Genomic DNA, 18,151 nt, shown 5'->3' with positions numbered 1-18,151 from the left:
AGACAGGGCTACGTGAGACATTACACACATTTCTGAAATGGTCATTCAAATTAACATACTTTGTAGCGTTTTTCCCCAAAACATTTATTGGAATTGGACAAGGGATTGTAAATGCTTATATCAATTTGTGCTGCAATTTCACAAGGTGCCATCTTTGTAGTCAATTTCGCCATGAAAAACACGACTGTCCAGGGCACTCTTCTTGCTGAAGCCTGGGGGAAAAAAACAAACTCATGGTTAGTGTGAATAGGGAGGTCCTTTGACAGACATTTTAAAACATGCCTGCATACTAAATAACAATTACAACCTGGCCATATAACTGAAACATCGAAAACACTACTCTCATTCAAGTTCAATAATAACATCTCCCAGGTTTGGAAGACTAGGTCAGATTGGTAGTAATAATTAAAACAGCCTGCAGGCATATCCAGATAAAAATCTACCCTATAGGATTACCCGCATCATACTTATGCAATAAATGCACGAGGGGGTGTGGTATATGGCCAATATACCACATGCCTGGACACAGCCCTTAGCCGTACCACGAGGTGCATTTTTGCTATTATAAACTGGTTACCAGCGTAATGAGCAGTAAAAATATTGGTATACCTTCTGATATACCACAGCTGTCAGCCAATACCCACAGAGTGAGTTGTTGCACAGCACTGAAGAAATCAAGAGCCTCTCCACGGTTGCTATGACCTACAAAGGCCTCCATGTTGTATCAGGGAAAAGTACTGAACAGGAGGTCACCTGGTCCAAGTCACATCCTTTCCACCACCCACAGTATTCTGTTGGATCAGCACCAAAATATAAGCTTAAAATACAGCACAATCAAAGCTGGTCAAAATACAAATTATAGGCCAATGCACGTCCTCATATTAATGTAATAATAATCACTTTGGTTCATGATGTGAACAGCAGATACAGATTTGAATCATAGGACAAGGAAATGGTCTGTTGGACTCCATGAATTCTTCAAGCAATTTCAAATTACTGTTCAGAATTATAGGTTGTTTGACAAGACTAGCCTATTTGATATCTTACCATGTGTCCTGTATCGGTTTGTCATCCATCCTGCAACATTGCATCGGAAGACTCTAGAAAAGGCAACATATTGATACATTGTTACAACATTCGAGTCAGGCATAGGTCAGACCACGTGCAGACTAGACTTAAAATAATTTAAAGCTAGTTACGAGTCCTCATAGTTGTTAAAAAAAGATTTAATCACAGAGGTTCATGATGTGAACAGCAAATATTTAAAATCATCGGACAAGGAATAAGAATCTCTGACAAGCTACTAACTATCAGCATGTGGTAGCAGTAGCTAGCTATGCTATTAGAGGACTGAAGACAACTTACTGCCAGATCTGCATCAAATACCCAGTCACTGCCAGGTCTGCATCAAATACCCAGTCATCATCTCGCCAACAAATGACGAAGTCATTTTTTAATCAAAACATTCTTCAAGATTATTTTTTTTTGCATCGATGTCACACGATTTGCTAGATTTTCGCTGTACTATTAATCAAATGAAATGAACAGACCTCGTGGTAATTTGCGCATGCCTTTTATGTACACCGCAAAGCAATGTGGGAAAAACCAGAGAAAGGCAGGACTTCAGTAAGATGTCTGCTGGCAACTTCTAAAATAAATACATGTTTCAAATATGGACATCTGTAATAGCGTTACAATTACAAACGTGTTAATGTATAGGAGGTTTAAATCAACATAATTTCACTGTAAAAAATAAATAAAAAAAACTGATCTGAAATCAGAAATAGGCATATATCAGAGATCTGACAATATCCAACAGGCTTATGCATTTGTAAAATATTAATGCAATTTAGTTTACCAATTGAGAAAGAAATTCATACTTAAATGTATAAATTTAATTTGCTTCGTACTTCGCTTACATTACAGTCAACATCTTACATACTCTTTACTGAATATAAATCTGAAAATTAAAAAAGTACTTTAATTCTGTGTTATAATCATGAGGATAACGTGAGATAAATAATTCTTGACAGAAAGATGTTTACAAGAATGGTGAAAAAAATAAGTTTTTAAAAAAGAACTTGATTTCACCTAGAAAGTAATACAGGCAATGGTCACGTAACATATACAATCAACCAACCGGAATACAGAGGAGTACTACAGAGCCATTGCACATGGTCTTTGAAACATGGAGGTGCAGATTTACACAGATCAGTTCAATATAGTCTCGAAAAAGACTAAGTTCAGTACAGACAGTAAAAAAAAGCCTGTTATTGCAAACATTTTGAGAAGGTCCATTGTTTTGTTTAGTGTACATTTATTAGTACCAAGTTTCATGGGTTAGGTTAAGTATCTCCTGAAATATCTAGATTTGTTAAAACTTTTCTGTTCTCCAACAGAGCACAATTTAGCAGTTTAGCTTGATTGCTATTGATTGATTAATTCTGTTAAATGTCTCACTTCGTGAGAAGACAATCTAAAAAAAAAAAATTCCCTAACATTCACCATCAGATTGACGTAGTGAGTTTAGCACCATCACGGGGTTCTGGTTGTGCTCCTCTATTGGAAGCCCTTTGAAAATGTCCCACTTTGTGGGATGACAACGGATACAAAGGGTGTATTCAATGAGGTGAGACAAATGTTGCAGATAGACATGTAAAACAGAGCATACAATTCCAATCCTCTACCTAAAATACCATTGTATCCTTTCCACACGATCCATTTCTATCTGAACGTTCTGCAACATTGCACCCTCCTGAACAGGCTGCAGAGAAATGTTTATTTTCTAGTATGAATAAAGCTATTTGGGATGCATCATGTCATTCAAACACACAGACCAATTGTTGATGCTGCTGCACAGCAATTTTGCAACACTTCAGCATCTAGCAAGGTCACCCATGCAATAAACAACGTTTTCAGTGCATAGGGATGATTACAACTTTGAAAAGCATGCGTGATGGTGTATAACATGGTCTTACTCAATCTCTTATGGTGAAAAACTTGACACGCACAAAGGCCCTCTGTTTGGACGAGGGTCATTTGTCAAACGGCTGCTGGGAAATTATTTTCTCTTCCTCTTTTAATTATTTTTTTTTTTTAACACGCGTGTCTTCAGGAAAGAACAATAGACAGACAATGTAGTAAAAGTCCTTCGATGCCCTGAGCAGAGTGGAGAACGTAAGGCAAAGGTATCCTGGGGGGGGGGGGGGGGGGGGGGGGATAAGGCTACAATAACTAATAACAGTATTTGTTTTAAACACACGTTACCAATACACTCAATACATATAGAAAGGGATTGGCTTTGTGAGTAGGGAAATAACAGACCCAAAAGGGTCTTAAAAACATCACTTTCTTCAATCAAAACACTACCCAAATGCTGTTGAACACACACTTGATGGGTGTCATTACAGTGCGACACACAAGAGGCCAAATCATGTGTTGCCTGGTAATCCATGATGACTTAGTAAAGCACAAAGCTACCAAGGAACAGCTTACTGTAGCATAAAGGCACTCTGCAATGCTAAAATAGTTGCAGTGCTTCGGATATAGTGATACTATGACTAGATTAATTATCCAATCGAACAATCTACCGCTGGTTCTTGACGGTTATCCAACGTGCATGTGTGTGCGTGCTGTTCTCCATGTATTTGGAAAGAGGCAAACTGATATTCACAAAGTGGTAAAAAAATAATAATAGGGGCACCAAGCAATATTCATATATCTCTAATAAAGTGGACAACTTTCATACCCTGACAATGAATTTAGAGTACCATAAGCCATGAGCACTTAAGTAGCACAAAGAACTTGGATTTGATATTGTGAAATCTTACCCTACCTGAATGTGTCAGAAACAGTACACCCCCCCCAATTGAACAAGCCCCCCCACCCCATACCAAAATACATACTATTTAGTTGTTTAAAATTAAAAATGGAAAATGGAATCCTAATCTGTGATAAAAGTCAAGGTGGGAATATGTTAGTTGTTCCTAGATACTTTGCAAAGCTCTGAGCACAAGCTGAAACAGAGGTTGAAGAAAATAAAGTGGGTAACGTGAGCATATCTTGTTGGGTTACAGTAATACGCTAGTTACTGAAGAGAGATGGCCGTCATGATTAGAACCTGGGCTACTACCTGTAAGAAGGCAGTCAGAATGTGACCCTTCTTTCCTCGTCTGCATCCAGAACCCTCAGAAATGATTCAAACAGAGCGAGAGGGTGAGGGACATATGCAAACAGAGCCATAATAAGATGGAGAAAATAAATGTGATTTAAAAAATGATTTTTTGTAAAAATAAAAAATCCTATGATCTAAAACACCCCCCCCCCCCCCCCCCTTTCCCAAAACACAAACAAACTTTTGTCTGTGCCCTCTTGCACCTCTTTCTCTGGCGAGTCTCTCCCACAACAATCCTTATTTTTTTCAGGGAGGCTGGGGGCATGGGGACAGCCCCTTCCTTCAGCCAAGGCTATGCAAAGGCTATTCCCACTAACTGTGAAGGAGAAGCACCAGCTTCCAGAGAAATGCATGTCCTCCCAACACTAGATCTATGAGGGTGGGAAACGGTGAGCAGTGCTCAGTGCTCAGGACTGTCCATGCCTCCTGGTGCTGGCTGGGTCTAGCTAGCTAACAATTGATGGGACTGTGCACCACTCTCCACCCTATCCAATGCTAGCACTATGGGGATGGGAGAGAAAGCACATGGGCATGGTTAGCAGTAAGTGGAGCAGACAGACAGTCCACTCCTCTCCCAATGCTTTGCCCAGAGGGTGGGCGAGAGAGACGGCGCCCATGGCCGACTCCCCTCATCTCCCAGACCCACTGCTCATCTCTGAGACTGGGCGGCTAGCTAGCCAGCCCGGGAGGCAGAGAAACCAAGGACCACTACCACTCACCAGTCCTAATGTTTAGCTCTCAAGCTGGGGGAGAGAGGAGGCCACTATTCCCTTCTAGTCTCCCAGCACTAGTTTTCACTGGGCTGGGTGAGAGACATACAGACAGCGAACCCATGGACCTGGCCTAGCAGTTGATGGAGGGACAGTCCGTCTTGCCCGCTGAGCTGATGATCCTCATGAGGCAGCGTCCAAACTCCTCCAGGATCATCCTCTCTGCGGTGGCCTGGGGCTGCTGGATCAGCTCTGCCTGCTCAGCCTGCTCCAGCAGACACTCACACGTGGCCTCTGCCACCTCCTTCGTCACAAATGTAAAGGGCATCCTGGTGGAGAGAGGATGAGATCAGCCACTGTTCTACCTACAAGATACACAGCATAGAGGGGGGAGTACAAAGCAGGATAGGCTGAAGAAGTGAGAGGGGTTGAGGCTACAGAGAATCCATCTGGAGAGGATGGGTGGAGGAGAGGGGGTGAGAAGTAGGGTTGCAAAGCTAACAGTAATTTACCAAAGTTATCAGAATAGTCAGTCATTTGGGAAAGAGAAAATCTATAGCAACAACTTTGGTAATTTATACAGGAATATTATTTTCACACACACACACACACACACGTCAAAGGTTTGGACACACCTACTCCTTTCATGGGTTTTTCTTTATTTTTACTATTTTATACATTGTAGAATAAATGAAATAACACATATGGAATCATGTAGTGACCACAACCATGTTAAACATTTCAAAATACATTTTACATTTGAGATTCTTCCAAGTAGCCACCCTTTGCCTTGATGACAGCATTGCACACTTTTGGCATTCTCTCAACCAGCTTCACCTGGAATGCATTTACAACAGTCTTGAAGGAGTTCCCACATATGCTGAGTACTTGCTGGCTGCTTTTCCTTCACTCTGTGGTCCAACTCTTTCCAAACAATCTCAATTGGGTTGAGGTCGGTGATTGTGGAGGTCAAGTCATCTGATGCGGCACTCCATCACTCTCCTTGGTCAAATAGCCCTTACACAGCCTAGATTAGCCTAGGTGTGTTTTAGGTCCTGTTGAAAAACAAATGATAGTCCCACTAAGCACAACCAGATGGGATGGCATATCGCTGAACGCTGTGGTAGCCATGCTGGTTAAGTGTGCCTTGAAATTCTAAATAAATCACAGACCGTGTCACCAGCAAAGCACCCCCACACATCACACCACCTCCTCCATGCTTCACGGTGGGAACCACACATGCAGAGATCATCCGTTCACCTACTCTGCGTATCACAAAGACACAGTGGTTGGAAGCAAACATCTCAAATTTGGACTCATCAGACCAGAGGACAGATTTACACCGGTCTAATGTCCATTGCTCATGTTTTTTGGCCCAAGCAAGTCTCTTGTTATTATTGGTGTCCTTTAGTAGTGGTTTCTTTGCAGCAATTCGACCATGAAGGCCTGATTCACGCAGTCTCCTCTGAACAGTTGATGTTGAGATGTGTCTGTTACTTGAACTCCGTGAAGCATTTATTTGGGCTGCAATGTCTGATGCTGGTCTCTTTAATGAACTTATCAGCAGAGGTAACTCTGTGTCTTTCTTTCCTGTGGCGGTCCTCATGAGAGCCAGTTTCATCATAGCACTTGATGGTTTTTGCGACTGCGCTTGAAGAAGCGTTCAAAGTTCTTGACATTTTCCAGATTGACTGAGCTTCATGTCTTAAAGCAATGATGGACTGTTATTTCTCTTTGCTTATTTGAGCTGTTCTTGCCATAATATGGACTTGGTCTTTTACCAAATAGGGCCATCTTCTGTATACCACCCATACCTCGTCACAACACAACTGATTGGCTCAAATCCATTAAGGAGCAAATAAATTCCACAAATTAACAAGACACACCTGTTAAATGAAATGCATTCCAGGTGACAACCTCATGAAGCTGGTTGAGAGAATGCCAATAGTGTGCAAAGCGGTCATCAAGGCAAAGGGTGGCTACTTTGAAGAAACTCAAATATAAAATATTTTTTGATTTGTTTAACTTTTTTGGTTACCACATGATTCCATATGTGTTATTTCATAGTTTTAATGTCTTCACTATTATTATACAATGTAGAAAATAGTAAAAATAAAGAAAAAAAACATGGAATGAGTAGATGTGTCCAAAGTCCTAACTGGATCTGTACGTAATTATCTTATTTCATATATTTTACATTTGATAAAATTACACATAGGGTCAGAGACTATTACAGACTACGATAGTCTGAAGTTGCAAAAAGTGCCACTAGATGTTTTGATAGATTATATAAAAAAACTTGAAAGGAGACAAATCTGGTATTTTACTGGTAAACTTAGAAATTTTCCAGTAAAATACCCTTCCTTTGCAACCCAAGTGAGAAGCGAGAGGGTGAATCTCAGAAGGTGAGGCTGGAGAGAGTTAGTCTTTACCTCCCCCCTCCGCTGGTGATGGCCGGGGTGGTCCTTGTGAACAGGTCCGAGATCTGCGACGACAGCTTGGTCTTGGCTGCCGTCTGCTGTTGAACTCTCACCTCAGCTGCGTCGGCCAGGTGCATCAGAGTCTTCCTCTCAGGGCTCTCCTCAAAGTTCTTACAGCCAACACACTTACAGGTAGACGAGCACATGATCTTGGCCTGGCAGAGAGAGAAGAAGAAACAGCAAGGCTGAGTCTCAATGAGGTCAACCAGGGCTGGGGACGATGAGCTGAATTAGGTGTGTTACGGCTTGGCTGGAAAAAAGCCATGCGCCCACACCGACCCCTTACAGACAAGTAAGGTCTCCACTCGGGCTGTTATAGTGACCGTGTTATCGCCAGTCACGAGTCGTGACCACAGTTAAATTCCATGTGACCGTTGAGTCACGATAACCAGGCTTCTCCAAGGCGCACGGATGCAGTTGATGGTCATTAGTAGCCTACCAAACTTGCTAACGGCCAGTCGCTAATGGTCTGGTACTCAGCACTCCATTATCCAGGCTGAATAATATCCGGCAGTGATTGGGAGTCCCATAGGGCGGCGCACAATTGGCCCAGCGTCGTCCAGGTTTGGCCGGGGTAGGATGTCATTGTAAATAAGAATTTGTTCTTAACTGACTTGCCTAGTTCAATAAAGGTTCAATAAAAAAATCGAATCACTCTGACTTCAATGCAATTTTATTTTTTTACCTTTATTTAACTAGGCAAGTCAGTTAAGAACAAATTCTTATTTTCAATGACGGCCTAGGAACAGTAGGTTAACTGCCTGTTCAGGGGCAGAACGACAGATTTGTACCTTGTCAGCTCAGGGGTTTGAACTTGCAACCTTCCGGTTACGAGTCCAACGCTCTAACCACTAGGCTACCCCAAATGCAATCGAATATCAAACCAAACACTTCATGAGAGCCCTGGCATTCAGAGTTTGAGCGGAATAGGACCTCTGAAACAGGGTTGGAGAGCCCATAGCCTAGTGAAACATGTGATCTTATAAGCAGCCGTTGCGCACTCGTGTGTGAAAACAGAGTTTTGACTGGCCACTACTTAAAAGAGGAGAAGAGCTTTCTCGTGCTGCTATTTCTATTGCTCAACTCTTAAAATTAAGCACATAAATCCGCTTTACAACCACCTGGTATATTAAAAACGTAACCTCCATTTGCAGGCTACGAATTATGTTTTTTTTGTGGGCAATTCTAAATAAATAAAAAATAAGAATAGATTCAATTAAGAATAGTCTGATGGGTGTGAATATTATCAAGTGCTTGTCAAATTGTGAATGATGAAGTGTGTGCAGCTTGCGCAAGAAACAGAGCAGAGCGCATGCCTTTCATGCAACCCCCCCAAAAAAACATTACAACTTTTCTAAATGTATATGTTCTAAAGGTCAGCATTGGTGGCTTGTAAGCTATGCGTGAAAGCCTGGAGATGCTAAGTACATTTATGTTAATTAACGGTCAATTACTGTGAGACCGGCAGTTATTTGTATGACAGTTGAAGACTGACAAAATGTCATGACCGCCACAGTCCTAGTCTTCAAATCGTTTCCTACCTTTTGTCTAGTGATATCAAAAGATTGGACAAGTGAAAGTAAGATAGAATAGAACAGTATAGAATACCACTTTAACTTCCACCCGTAGAAGAACAGGTGCTGGTGAGAGAGAGAGAGATGGAGGCCCACCTCGTAACACTCGCAGTAGTTCTTCAGACATCCCGAGCGTTTACAGTTGCAGCCTTTGCTGTGTCTGCGGTCCGACTCGCCCTCTTTACCTTTACCGATCTTTGGCTTGAATGCCTCCGGGTTACGGTCCAGACACGCCTGGGGGAAATAACACACCCCTCTTAAAACAACTTTACACAAGTAGTCGGATACAACTAAATGGTTACTTTTACCACAAGACCAAATGATAACACTAATCAAGGAGTACATTAGCCACGCAAAGCTTTTCTCCACACAAAAACCAAGACAGACAAGCTGACAGAGTTGAGTCAAATCTGATTCGTCTTGTGGTGGCGGACCGTTCCTCACCTTGATGGCTTTAGCTCGCTCGGTCTCGTGTTCCAGGTTGTTGAAGCAGTTGGTACAGTTACAGCTCTGACAGAACTCCCCGTTGGCAAAGCAGTCACAGTACCTGCAGAGAGAGCAAAACCACATTGAGGTTATGCCCATCTCCATGACGTCTACACTCTAAATACAGGATTTTTCTTTTTTTTTTAAAGCGGGAATTCTGTTACACATGAACAGTTGAGTGGGTAGGAGCTCCCTGTAAGTTGTAGCACATACAGTTTGAGACACTGAGACTTGTTGCAGTTGCAGGGCTTCCGTGGTCTGGAGGCAGCGTCTGATGTTGATAAGCTGTGGGAGGAAGGAATACGCATACGATTAGTCAGCGCATTGAGTTTATTAACAACGTGGTCATAAAAATCTGTCGATGTGCCTTTGAGCAAGGCACTTTAAACCCAATTTGCTCCAAGGACGCCGTACTACTGTGGCTGACCCTGTAAAACAACATTTCATGGCACCTATCCAGCGTATGTGACAACAAAACCTGAAATACAGTGAGCTCCAAAAGTATTGGGACAGTGACAAATTTGTTGTTGTTTTGCCTCTGTACTCCAGCACTTCGGATTTGAAATGATACAATGACTAAATTCTAAGTAAGAATAGAATATGTTTCTAAACACTTCTACGTGAATGTGGATGCTACCATGATTACAGATAATCCTGAATAATGAAGAGTGAAAAAGTTACACACACAAATATCATACACCCCCCCACCCTAAAACAATATGCCAAACTCCCGTTATTGTAATGGTGAGAGGTTAGCATGTCTTGGGGGTATGATCATCATTATTCACGATTCATTCAGGATTATCTGCAATCATGGAAGCATCCACATTCATGTAGAAGTGTTTAGAAACATTATACTCTTATTTCCAATAAAAGTGACTCCAAAATGGCACAATACATTATTTACCATTCATTTCTATTGGGCAAAAAAATAATAAACAGCAAATGCACCCAACAAATGTGGGTGCTGTGCTCACCCATTGAGAGGCAGTCTGGCCTGAGTCTGGATGCCTGTAGGGGTGGGGAACCCAGAGCTGCTGGCCAAAGTCACATATGCAGACTGTTGGAGCTGAAAGGGAGCGAGAGAGACGTGAGAACACGGGGACACACACACGCGTTTAAAATGCCTCCAACACACAACCCAGCCCTATACCTGTGTGACATAATGTGCGGGCAGCACAGTATAGCCCATGTTCCCAGACCCAGGCGCCAGCATGGTGCCCGGGGGTAGGTTGGTGAGATTGGGCTGGATCTGGGGCAGCGGCGTGGCGGGCATGATCAACCTCTGCTGGGTCTGAGTTGTCAGCACCTGGCCCGACGACGTCAGGGGCTTGGGCACCACCTGAGAGAGGGGAAGAGGAATGAAGGTTAGTTGGGGCGGCAGGGTAGCCTAGTGATTAGAGCATTGGACTAGTAACCGAAAGGTTGCAATGTTCAAATCCCTGAGTTGACATGGTACAAATCTGTCGTTCTGCCCCTGAACAAGGGGCAGTCATTGGCGGTCATTGAGAATAAGAACTTGTTCTTAACTGACTTGCCTAGTTAAATAAAGGTAAAATAAAATAGTTAAATTACACTACATTAATTGAGAGTGCATGTCTGTAGCTGTTGTGGCCGAGTGAATCAATAAGGGAACAATTCCATCTGTAAGTAATGTGTGTGTGTGTTTCACCTGCTTCATGGTCTGTGCTGGGATGATGGGGACAGACATCCTGACTTGGGCTGTGTTGACCACCATAGGCTTGGCTGTGGAAGGAAGAGAAGTCATATGAAATACCAGCTCTATTATGGCTCTGTTTGGACCTAAAAAGACTACTCCTGCCAGTCTCTATGGATAATCAATCCATTGTAATTTTACATCAACAGATGTCTGTTGATGTCTGTCTCCTACCGGTCATGGATGAGTTGGTGCAGTGGCTGCCGGCCTGTCCCGTGCTGCTGCCCGTGGTGGCAGTGACCAGCCTGACGTAGTGGAAGCGGCTGCCGGGCACCTGGATCTGCTGCACGTTGGACGAGGTGGACAGGGGGAAGATGGTCTTAAACTGGGGGCCACCCACCGTCACAGTCTGCACCGGCTTCATGGGCTGTGAGGAGGGGGGGGGGGGTTGGTCAGGGTCAGCAGTAGCATGCATGATTCAAATTATCAAGGGCTTGGTGATTAACTTGGCGGCCTTGTGGTTAGAGTATTTATTTATTTTTATTTCACCTTTAATTAACCAGGTAGGCCAGTTGAGAACAAGTTCTCATTTACAACTGCGACCTGGCCAAGATAAAGCAAAGCAGTGCGACAAAAAACAACAACACAAGAGTTACCACATAGGATAAACAAAAAGTACAGTCAATAACACAATAGAAAAACCTATATACAGTGTGTGCAAACGGAGTAAGGAGGTAAGGCGATAAATAGGCCGTAGTACCGAGTATCCGCCGTGAGATTGGAAGGTTAGGAGTACGATCCCCGGACTGAGTCATACCAAAGTTAAGATAGGAAGCAATGCGTCTCCGCTTGGCACTCAGCATTAAGAAGATGGCCCTGCGATAGATTAGTGTCCTGTCCAGGGGGAGTAATGGACAGGACACTAGGCTCATGCTCCTATGAGCAGTTCCGGAAGGCTACTTTTTGGTGATTAGTTGGCTAGTTGAATCAGGTGATCCAGTGCTTGAATAGAACAAAAAAAAATGTGCAGTCCTGAGGCTGGGGTCCCAGAGGGCCAGAGAAACTGTTAGAGAGGTTAGTTTTACCTATGCAGTAGAATGGCTGGAGACTACCTTGGCTGGAGAGGTGGCTGTAGACTGTTGTACTAGTATCTGCTGTCCCAGGTGGGCCATGTTGAGCGGCAGAGACACTGACTTCTGAGGGGAGTTGGGTACCTGGGAGGCCACCGACACCATCGTCAACTGTTACACAAAAAGAAAACAGTATAGGTTTAGTCATGAAATCCAAACGGAAAATGGGGAAAACTGCAATGGGTCTCTCTCTCCCTCGCTCAAAGTGGGGTCAGAGGGATTGAGTGGCAGCATGTCTGACTTTGCTAGGTGACTTGAGGGGGGAGATGGCAATCTTGCTGTTGGAGCTGAGGGTCTCAGAGAGAGTGATGGTCCGCGGGGGGGTCACTGGGCTGCTCGTGGACAGGACTCGACCTGGGAAGTGGGGTTGGGGGAGGGTACAGAATCACAACGATGAGGTCAGAACCAGGGATCAAAGTCTACATAGTTTTCTATGGCTCAAAGCGGCTATGACACAGTTATAACTCAGGCTGTACGTTCAATGATTACACGGCTTATCCCTGAGCGTGTGGCACATTACAAACCAAGCATTAATTCTATGAAGGGGTTAATACGACAAACACGTGACGGTGATTACCTGTAATGACATTGGATACTGATGTCTGGGCGGTCAGACCTTTGTTGTTGACAGCTTTAGTGATGATGAACTTGATTGGTCCAGCTGACGACACCTGCGTTTTCTTTGCAATCTGTTGGCAAATACATTCATTGACCTTCACTGTACGAACTAGAGCAAAGAGACCTACACATGAAGCTGGCCAAATCACCAGCAAACCTTCAAAAAGGTAACCCGTGGCTAAATTCATCTCCTCAAAACAAAATGTGTACACAGCTGAGCACAGACAAACACGTCAACAAACAAGTAAACAGGTCAACAAACAAGTAAACAAATCAGGCCTCGGGTCTCTCGAGTGATGCAGCGGTCTAAGGCACTGCATCGCAATCTGTGTCACCACAGATCCTGGTTCGATCCCAGGCTGTTTCGCAGCCGGCCGCGACCCGGGAGACGGCGCACAATTGGCCCAGCGTTGTCCGGGTTAGGGGAGAGTTTGGCCGGCCGGGTTGTCCTTGTTCCATCGCGCTCTAGTAACTCCTGTGGCGGGCCAGGCGCAGTGCACGCTTGCCAGGTGTACGGTGTTTCCTCCGACACATTGGTGCGGCTGGCTTCCGGGATAAGAAAGCGTTGTGTCAAGAAGCAGAGCGGCTTGGCAGTGTCGTGTTTCGGAGGACGCACGGCTCTCAACCATCGCCTCTCCCGAGTCCGTACAGGAGTTGCTGCGATGGAACAAGACTAACTATCAATCGGATATCACGAAATTGGGGAGAAAAATGTAATAAAATTACAAAAATGATCAGGTCTCACCTGAACAGTCTTCAGCTGCTGGGCCTGCAGGGTGGATATCTGACTGGCTGAGCTGACCGCCTGCCCCACCATGACCGGCTTTAGGTCTGTCCTCCCCCCTATCGTCAGCACCTTGAAATGCTGCGGGTTGGCCTTGGCTTCCCCCTGCCCTGAGCCAGGCTTGGAGCCAGTGTGGGGCAGCTGCAGCACAATAGACTGGCCTGACTTGCCTATGGCCGTCACCATGAACTTCTGGCCCCCTGGAGTGATAGTGGTGGTGCCTGGGGACCTGGTGGTGTCTGCTCCCGGGGATGAGGCCACCTTATTGAGGATGATCTGGTGGTTGGCTGAGAGCTTCTGTAAGCCCCCCGAGGTGAGACTGACCCCACCCAGGCTGGTAGTGGTTTTGGGGGTGGTGGAGGTGAGGGTGGAGGCTGTGGCGGGTCGGAGGGTAAGGGGGGAGGATGAAGCTATGGATGGGGTGAGGAGGAGCTGAGTGGCGGAGGTGGTGCTACAGAGGGTGGAGTCTGTGGTGATGGAGGTGGTCAGGGCCTGAGTCCGCTGGGTCGGAGGGGCATCCGAACACAGGCTAACGATCTCTGGGACGGCGAGAACATCTGTTTCCATGGGGATTGGTGCATCGTCGCTGGGCTGTGATTGGCCAGACGCCGCAGGGGACTCGGCGGGTGGGTCGTCATCCATGACGATGGCCTCGGTGTCCATTATCTCGTCAGGGAGGAGGATGTTCAGCTCTGGCGACACCACGTCCATGTCTCCAGGTTTACACTCAGCTCAAAACAGTCGCTGCAGGAGACAAAACGGGGAACATTAGAATGTCAGTCCAATAAGAATGTCAGTCTAAATCATTTATTAGAAGCATCAAACACCCTTTCTGGTACTTTCCTTTCGTATCAAGGAAAGTACCAGTACACAAATAAACGACAGAAATAGCTGCAGCAACTTTTGGGATAGAGTCCAAACATGCAGTTCCAAACAGAGGTTTTTAGATCCTGCTTGGTGCCAATAAGCAATTGATAGGCAACCAAGAGTAATTGCAAAAGTATTTTATATCTGGAAAAAAAGTTAAATAAAGTGAGATGCCTAAAACTGAATTACCCTTTTCCAATTCCTGCATATGAACATGTGTTGATGTTTGCATACACTACTGCAACCACACGAGAAGGTGCAAACCCATCACTATTGATTTGAAGGATGTCATTGTCATATACAGCCCAAAACATGTACCGGTAGTGTGTGACATCAGTAAATATATTAAGATGCACAGATCTGCTATCAATAACGCAAGACTCAAGAGCAAATCCACCAACTAGTTTCAAAGACAGCGATGAATTTCATAAGAAATTAAAAAGTTGGTACACACATAGGCAATGGAACATCGAGTTACTGACGTTACAGAAATATAAAATAATAAAGTATCTATTTAAATAGCATTAGAAATGTTGGCTAGTTAAGTTAAATGCGGTAGTGTAGCCAGCCACCGAGAACAACACCACATTTGTGTTGTTTATGTAACGACATTATGACCCGAACTCTTTGATTGCAATACTACATTAAACGCTTACTTTTCAACAAAGCCCACCTGATTTCGAACGGTATAAATTAGAATTTAGCTCGCTAACTAACATGTCATCGATTGTGTGGCTAGCTAACGTAGCTAGCTTGGCTAGGCCGCTTCGGACATCCAGGAGAATAACAATCTTTGTCCTACCTCCGCCGTACTCCAAATAAGACAGATGGTACACTATACAAGTCGATAAACTACGGGGTATCGATGTTCCATCTTCTCAATTTTCTATAAGATATATGGTTGGGGGCCGATTCTTGTTTTCTCAACTAAGCAGCCTGTCAAAATCATCCATTGGTGACAGGAGCAGCACTATGAAAACGACCAGCTAGCTAGCTACGTTTCTATTTTCAGGCCGGGGTTGGATTTCGAAAGATCCGCCATTTTCACCTCGTCATCAGTTAACTAAAGAGACGAGAGGAAGATATAGCAATAGAGATGAACGCCCATGCCATGGATCTTGTTTACCAATGAAGTAATGGTGGTACCGTTTGCAATTGATCCTAACCGGGTAGTGCAACACAGTAATATTAAAAGAGTACTCCTGGTTGTCACCATAACGTTACAAACCATGTGATCTAGTAAATATTTACATGGTACTCTGTGTAGAACTACACAGTGAACAACGACACGAATGATACATCTACATTATTGTCCATTGGTAATCAACTGTGGTTTACTGTTATTTTGTGCTTTGGGGAAGAAAAACAATTCTAATGTAAAATAATCCAATGTCATTAGAACAACCTTTTTTACAGTCATTTGTCACAGAACAACACCCCAGAAACCTTGATATAAAAAAAAGGGGGATATGACCTTCCTTGGGGGGGTAAAGCAACCAAGCCCGAGGCCAGCATCAGACCATTTGACAGTCGAAGCCTCAGCTGCTTTCAAGCCATTTCCCCAAGCAGACAGTAGACAGACCAGGAGGGTATTTTTCCGGCTAGCCAAAATTGAATAGACAGGATAATTGCAATGGCAAGCCCCCCTGCAAGCTAAGCCCTAATGGCAAACTGGGCAAGCGAAATCATAAAATTAATCTCCATTTGTCAGGGTGCTGGAAGCAAGCTGCATTTTTAATGCATTTGATGTCATTAAATATGAAATCACACAAAGTTACAGTCTGAATAATCAATGTCATTCTCAAACATCAGCAAATGCAGCCATGTAACGTTGATAATAGTCACCTTTATTTGAATGAATGGTAAATAAATGTGTTATGTGCCTATGCATGTTTTCTAACTTCCTCTCGCATCTACAACAGCAATTCTATACTAAGTTATCTAGTTAGAATAAGGTATCTTCCTATGCAGCTAGCTAGCTGTCTGCTAACTGGACAAATGGACATAATCAGCTGTTAGCAAGCCTGGCCATCAGCTAACTCATTAGCATGTTGGCTAACATTATTTTGCCCCTTTCACACAGCGAATAGATTCTTACGTGGCTTGTTTTCCCCCTGGGTGCAACACTTTTGGTGACACGAAACGTGTTAACGCACACACTCCTTCGCCGTTCCAAACAGGCGGAGCAACATCTCGGTAAAACCCACAGAAACGTAGACGATTGTTCAAAATACCGCGCGTAGCACCATTTCACCCCTACCATCCCATAATAATGTCACGCCCTCCTTGACAACCACACCGCGCGTCATCGATAGCGCTACAACAAAGGAGTGCGTTCGTAAATTAACTCTGCCTATCTACTATTCCTGAGCACGCTTGTCAGAGTGTGCCAGAGCGCAGAGTAATTTATGAATTTACGAATGCGCAATACCCGTTGAATATGACGGGTTTCAGTAAAATTTGACAAAAAACGTAATTCACAGTCACCAATGTTATTTTTAATTTTTTTAATTTTACCTTTATTTAACTAGGCAAGTCTGTTAAGAACAAATTCTTATTTTCAATGACGGCCTAGGAACAGTGGGTTAACTGCCTGTTCAGGGGCGGAACGACAGATTTGTACCTTGTCAGCTCGGGGGTTTGAACTTGCAACCTTCCGGTTGCCGCCCCAGTGTAGGGTGTGTTCATAAATTCAATGTGGCGATCTACTCCGATTTCAGACAACTCGTCTGAGTGTGCCAGAGCGCAGAATAACATGCATTTATGAACGCTGAACACCCGTTGAATATAGCCGGTGTCGGTAAACGTCGGCAAAAAATGCTAATTGTTGCCAGCAGCACAGTTACGTCACCAGCGCTCTGGATAACATCAAAACAGCCTAACCAGCTCTGCTAGGGCTGGTAAGAAGTAGCTAGCAAGCTAGCCAACTTTGGACAGTTAGCTTGGGTGCTGGGATCACTCAGATCAACCCTACTCCTCTGCCAGAGAGTCCAGTGTGCAAAACGCTCTGAATTTATGAATGCCCAGACTGCACTCTGAGCGCACTCTGTCACTCTAAAGTGAATTTACGAACACACCCTCAGCAAGACTGCAAAGTGCACAAAAATAAAAGATTTTAGAATATAAAGGAACAATTACGTATTTGGTCACATTTTTCCGCTGATGTGACAACATGTAAATAGAGTAGTCTTAATGTAATCATTAAATCTCAAACACTGAATTCACTATACCCCCATATTTGACACTGCGGCTCTGGGACCTCTCTTCCCTGTTAGTCCTCCAGGCTCTTTGTACCACACTGCTCCTGTGACAGAGATAGAGAGATGGGCCCAGGGCCGGCCTACTCATAAGGCAGATTTAGGCGGCCGCCTATGGTCAGCAGATTGACGAGGATGGATTTTCTGAGCTAAGTTGACCAAACTAACTTGACATCCAACAACACATAAAACCTTACAATTCTGCCCCAAACCAATGAGAATTTCTTTCAACCAGTGGCATATGGGCTTTTTAGGTGAGCGCTGATGTCGTCCTGTGACATCATCAGGTTTCAAAGATGTTTCTAGAGACAATATCTCTCTATTCATCACTCAATATCTAGGTTTACCTCCACTGTGTTCACATCCTACCATACCTTTGTCTGTACATTATACCTTGAAGCTATTTTTTCACCC

At 44.0% G+C, this 18,151-nt stretch overlaps 1 protein-coding gene across 2 annotated transcripts; it reads right to left on the bottom strand.

The window, feature by feature from the left end:
• Positions 1 to 63: 63 nt before the first annotated feature.
• Positions 64 to 16,813, bottom strand: lin54 (lin-54 DREAM MuvB core complex component). 2 transcript variants are annotated; one of them, XM_031803199.1, is made up of 17 exons: positions 16,579 to 16,813; positions 13,575 to 14,357; positions 12,789 to 12,900; positions 12,453 to 12,565; positions 12,194 to 12,322; positions 11,316 to 11,508; positions 11,097 to 11,170; positions 10,578 to 10,766; positions 10,402 to 10,493; positions 9,638 to 9,709; positions 9,383 to 9,485; positions 9,035 to 9,172; positions 7,317 to 7,519; positions 1,366 to 5,213; positions 1,048 to 1,100; positions 610 to 791; positions 64 to 212 (listed from the first exon to the last, which is right to left on the bottom strand). In XM_031803199.1, exons 2-14 carry the CDS (start codon positions 14,322 to 14,324, stop codon positions 5,018 to 5,020), a joined length of 2,364 nt encoding a protein of 787 aa, XP_031659059.1. In that variant the 5' UTR covers positions 14,325 to 14,357; positions 16,579 to 16,813; the 3' UTR covers positions 64 to 212; positions 610 to 791; positions 1,048 to 1,100; positions 1,366 to 5,017. The 2 variants fall into 2 exon arrangements, with proteins under 2 accessions (XP_031659059.1, XP_031659060.1); XM_031803200.1 differs by lacking the exon at positions 16,579 to 16,813 and adding an exon at positions 15,283 to 15,600.
• Positions 16,814 to 18,151: the final 1,338 nt, after the last annotated feature.

The sequence above is a fragment of the Oncorhynchus kisutch genome, linkage group LG23, assembly GCF_002021735.2.
Source record: "Oncorhynchus kisutch isolate 150728-3 linkage group LG23, Okis_V2, whole genome shotgun sequence".
Taxonomy (NCBI): domain Eukaryota; kingdom Metazoa; phylum Chordata; class Actinopteri; order Salmoniformes; family Salmonidae; genus Oncorhynchus; species Oncorhynchus kisutch.
This window is presented reverse-complemented; position numbering and strand designations above follow the sequence as displayed.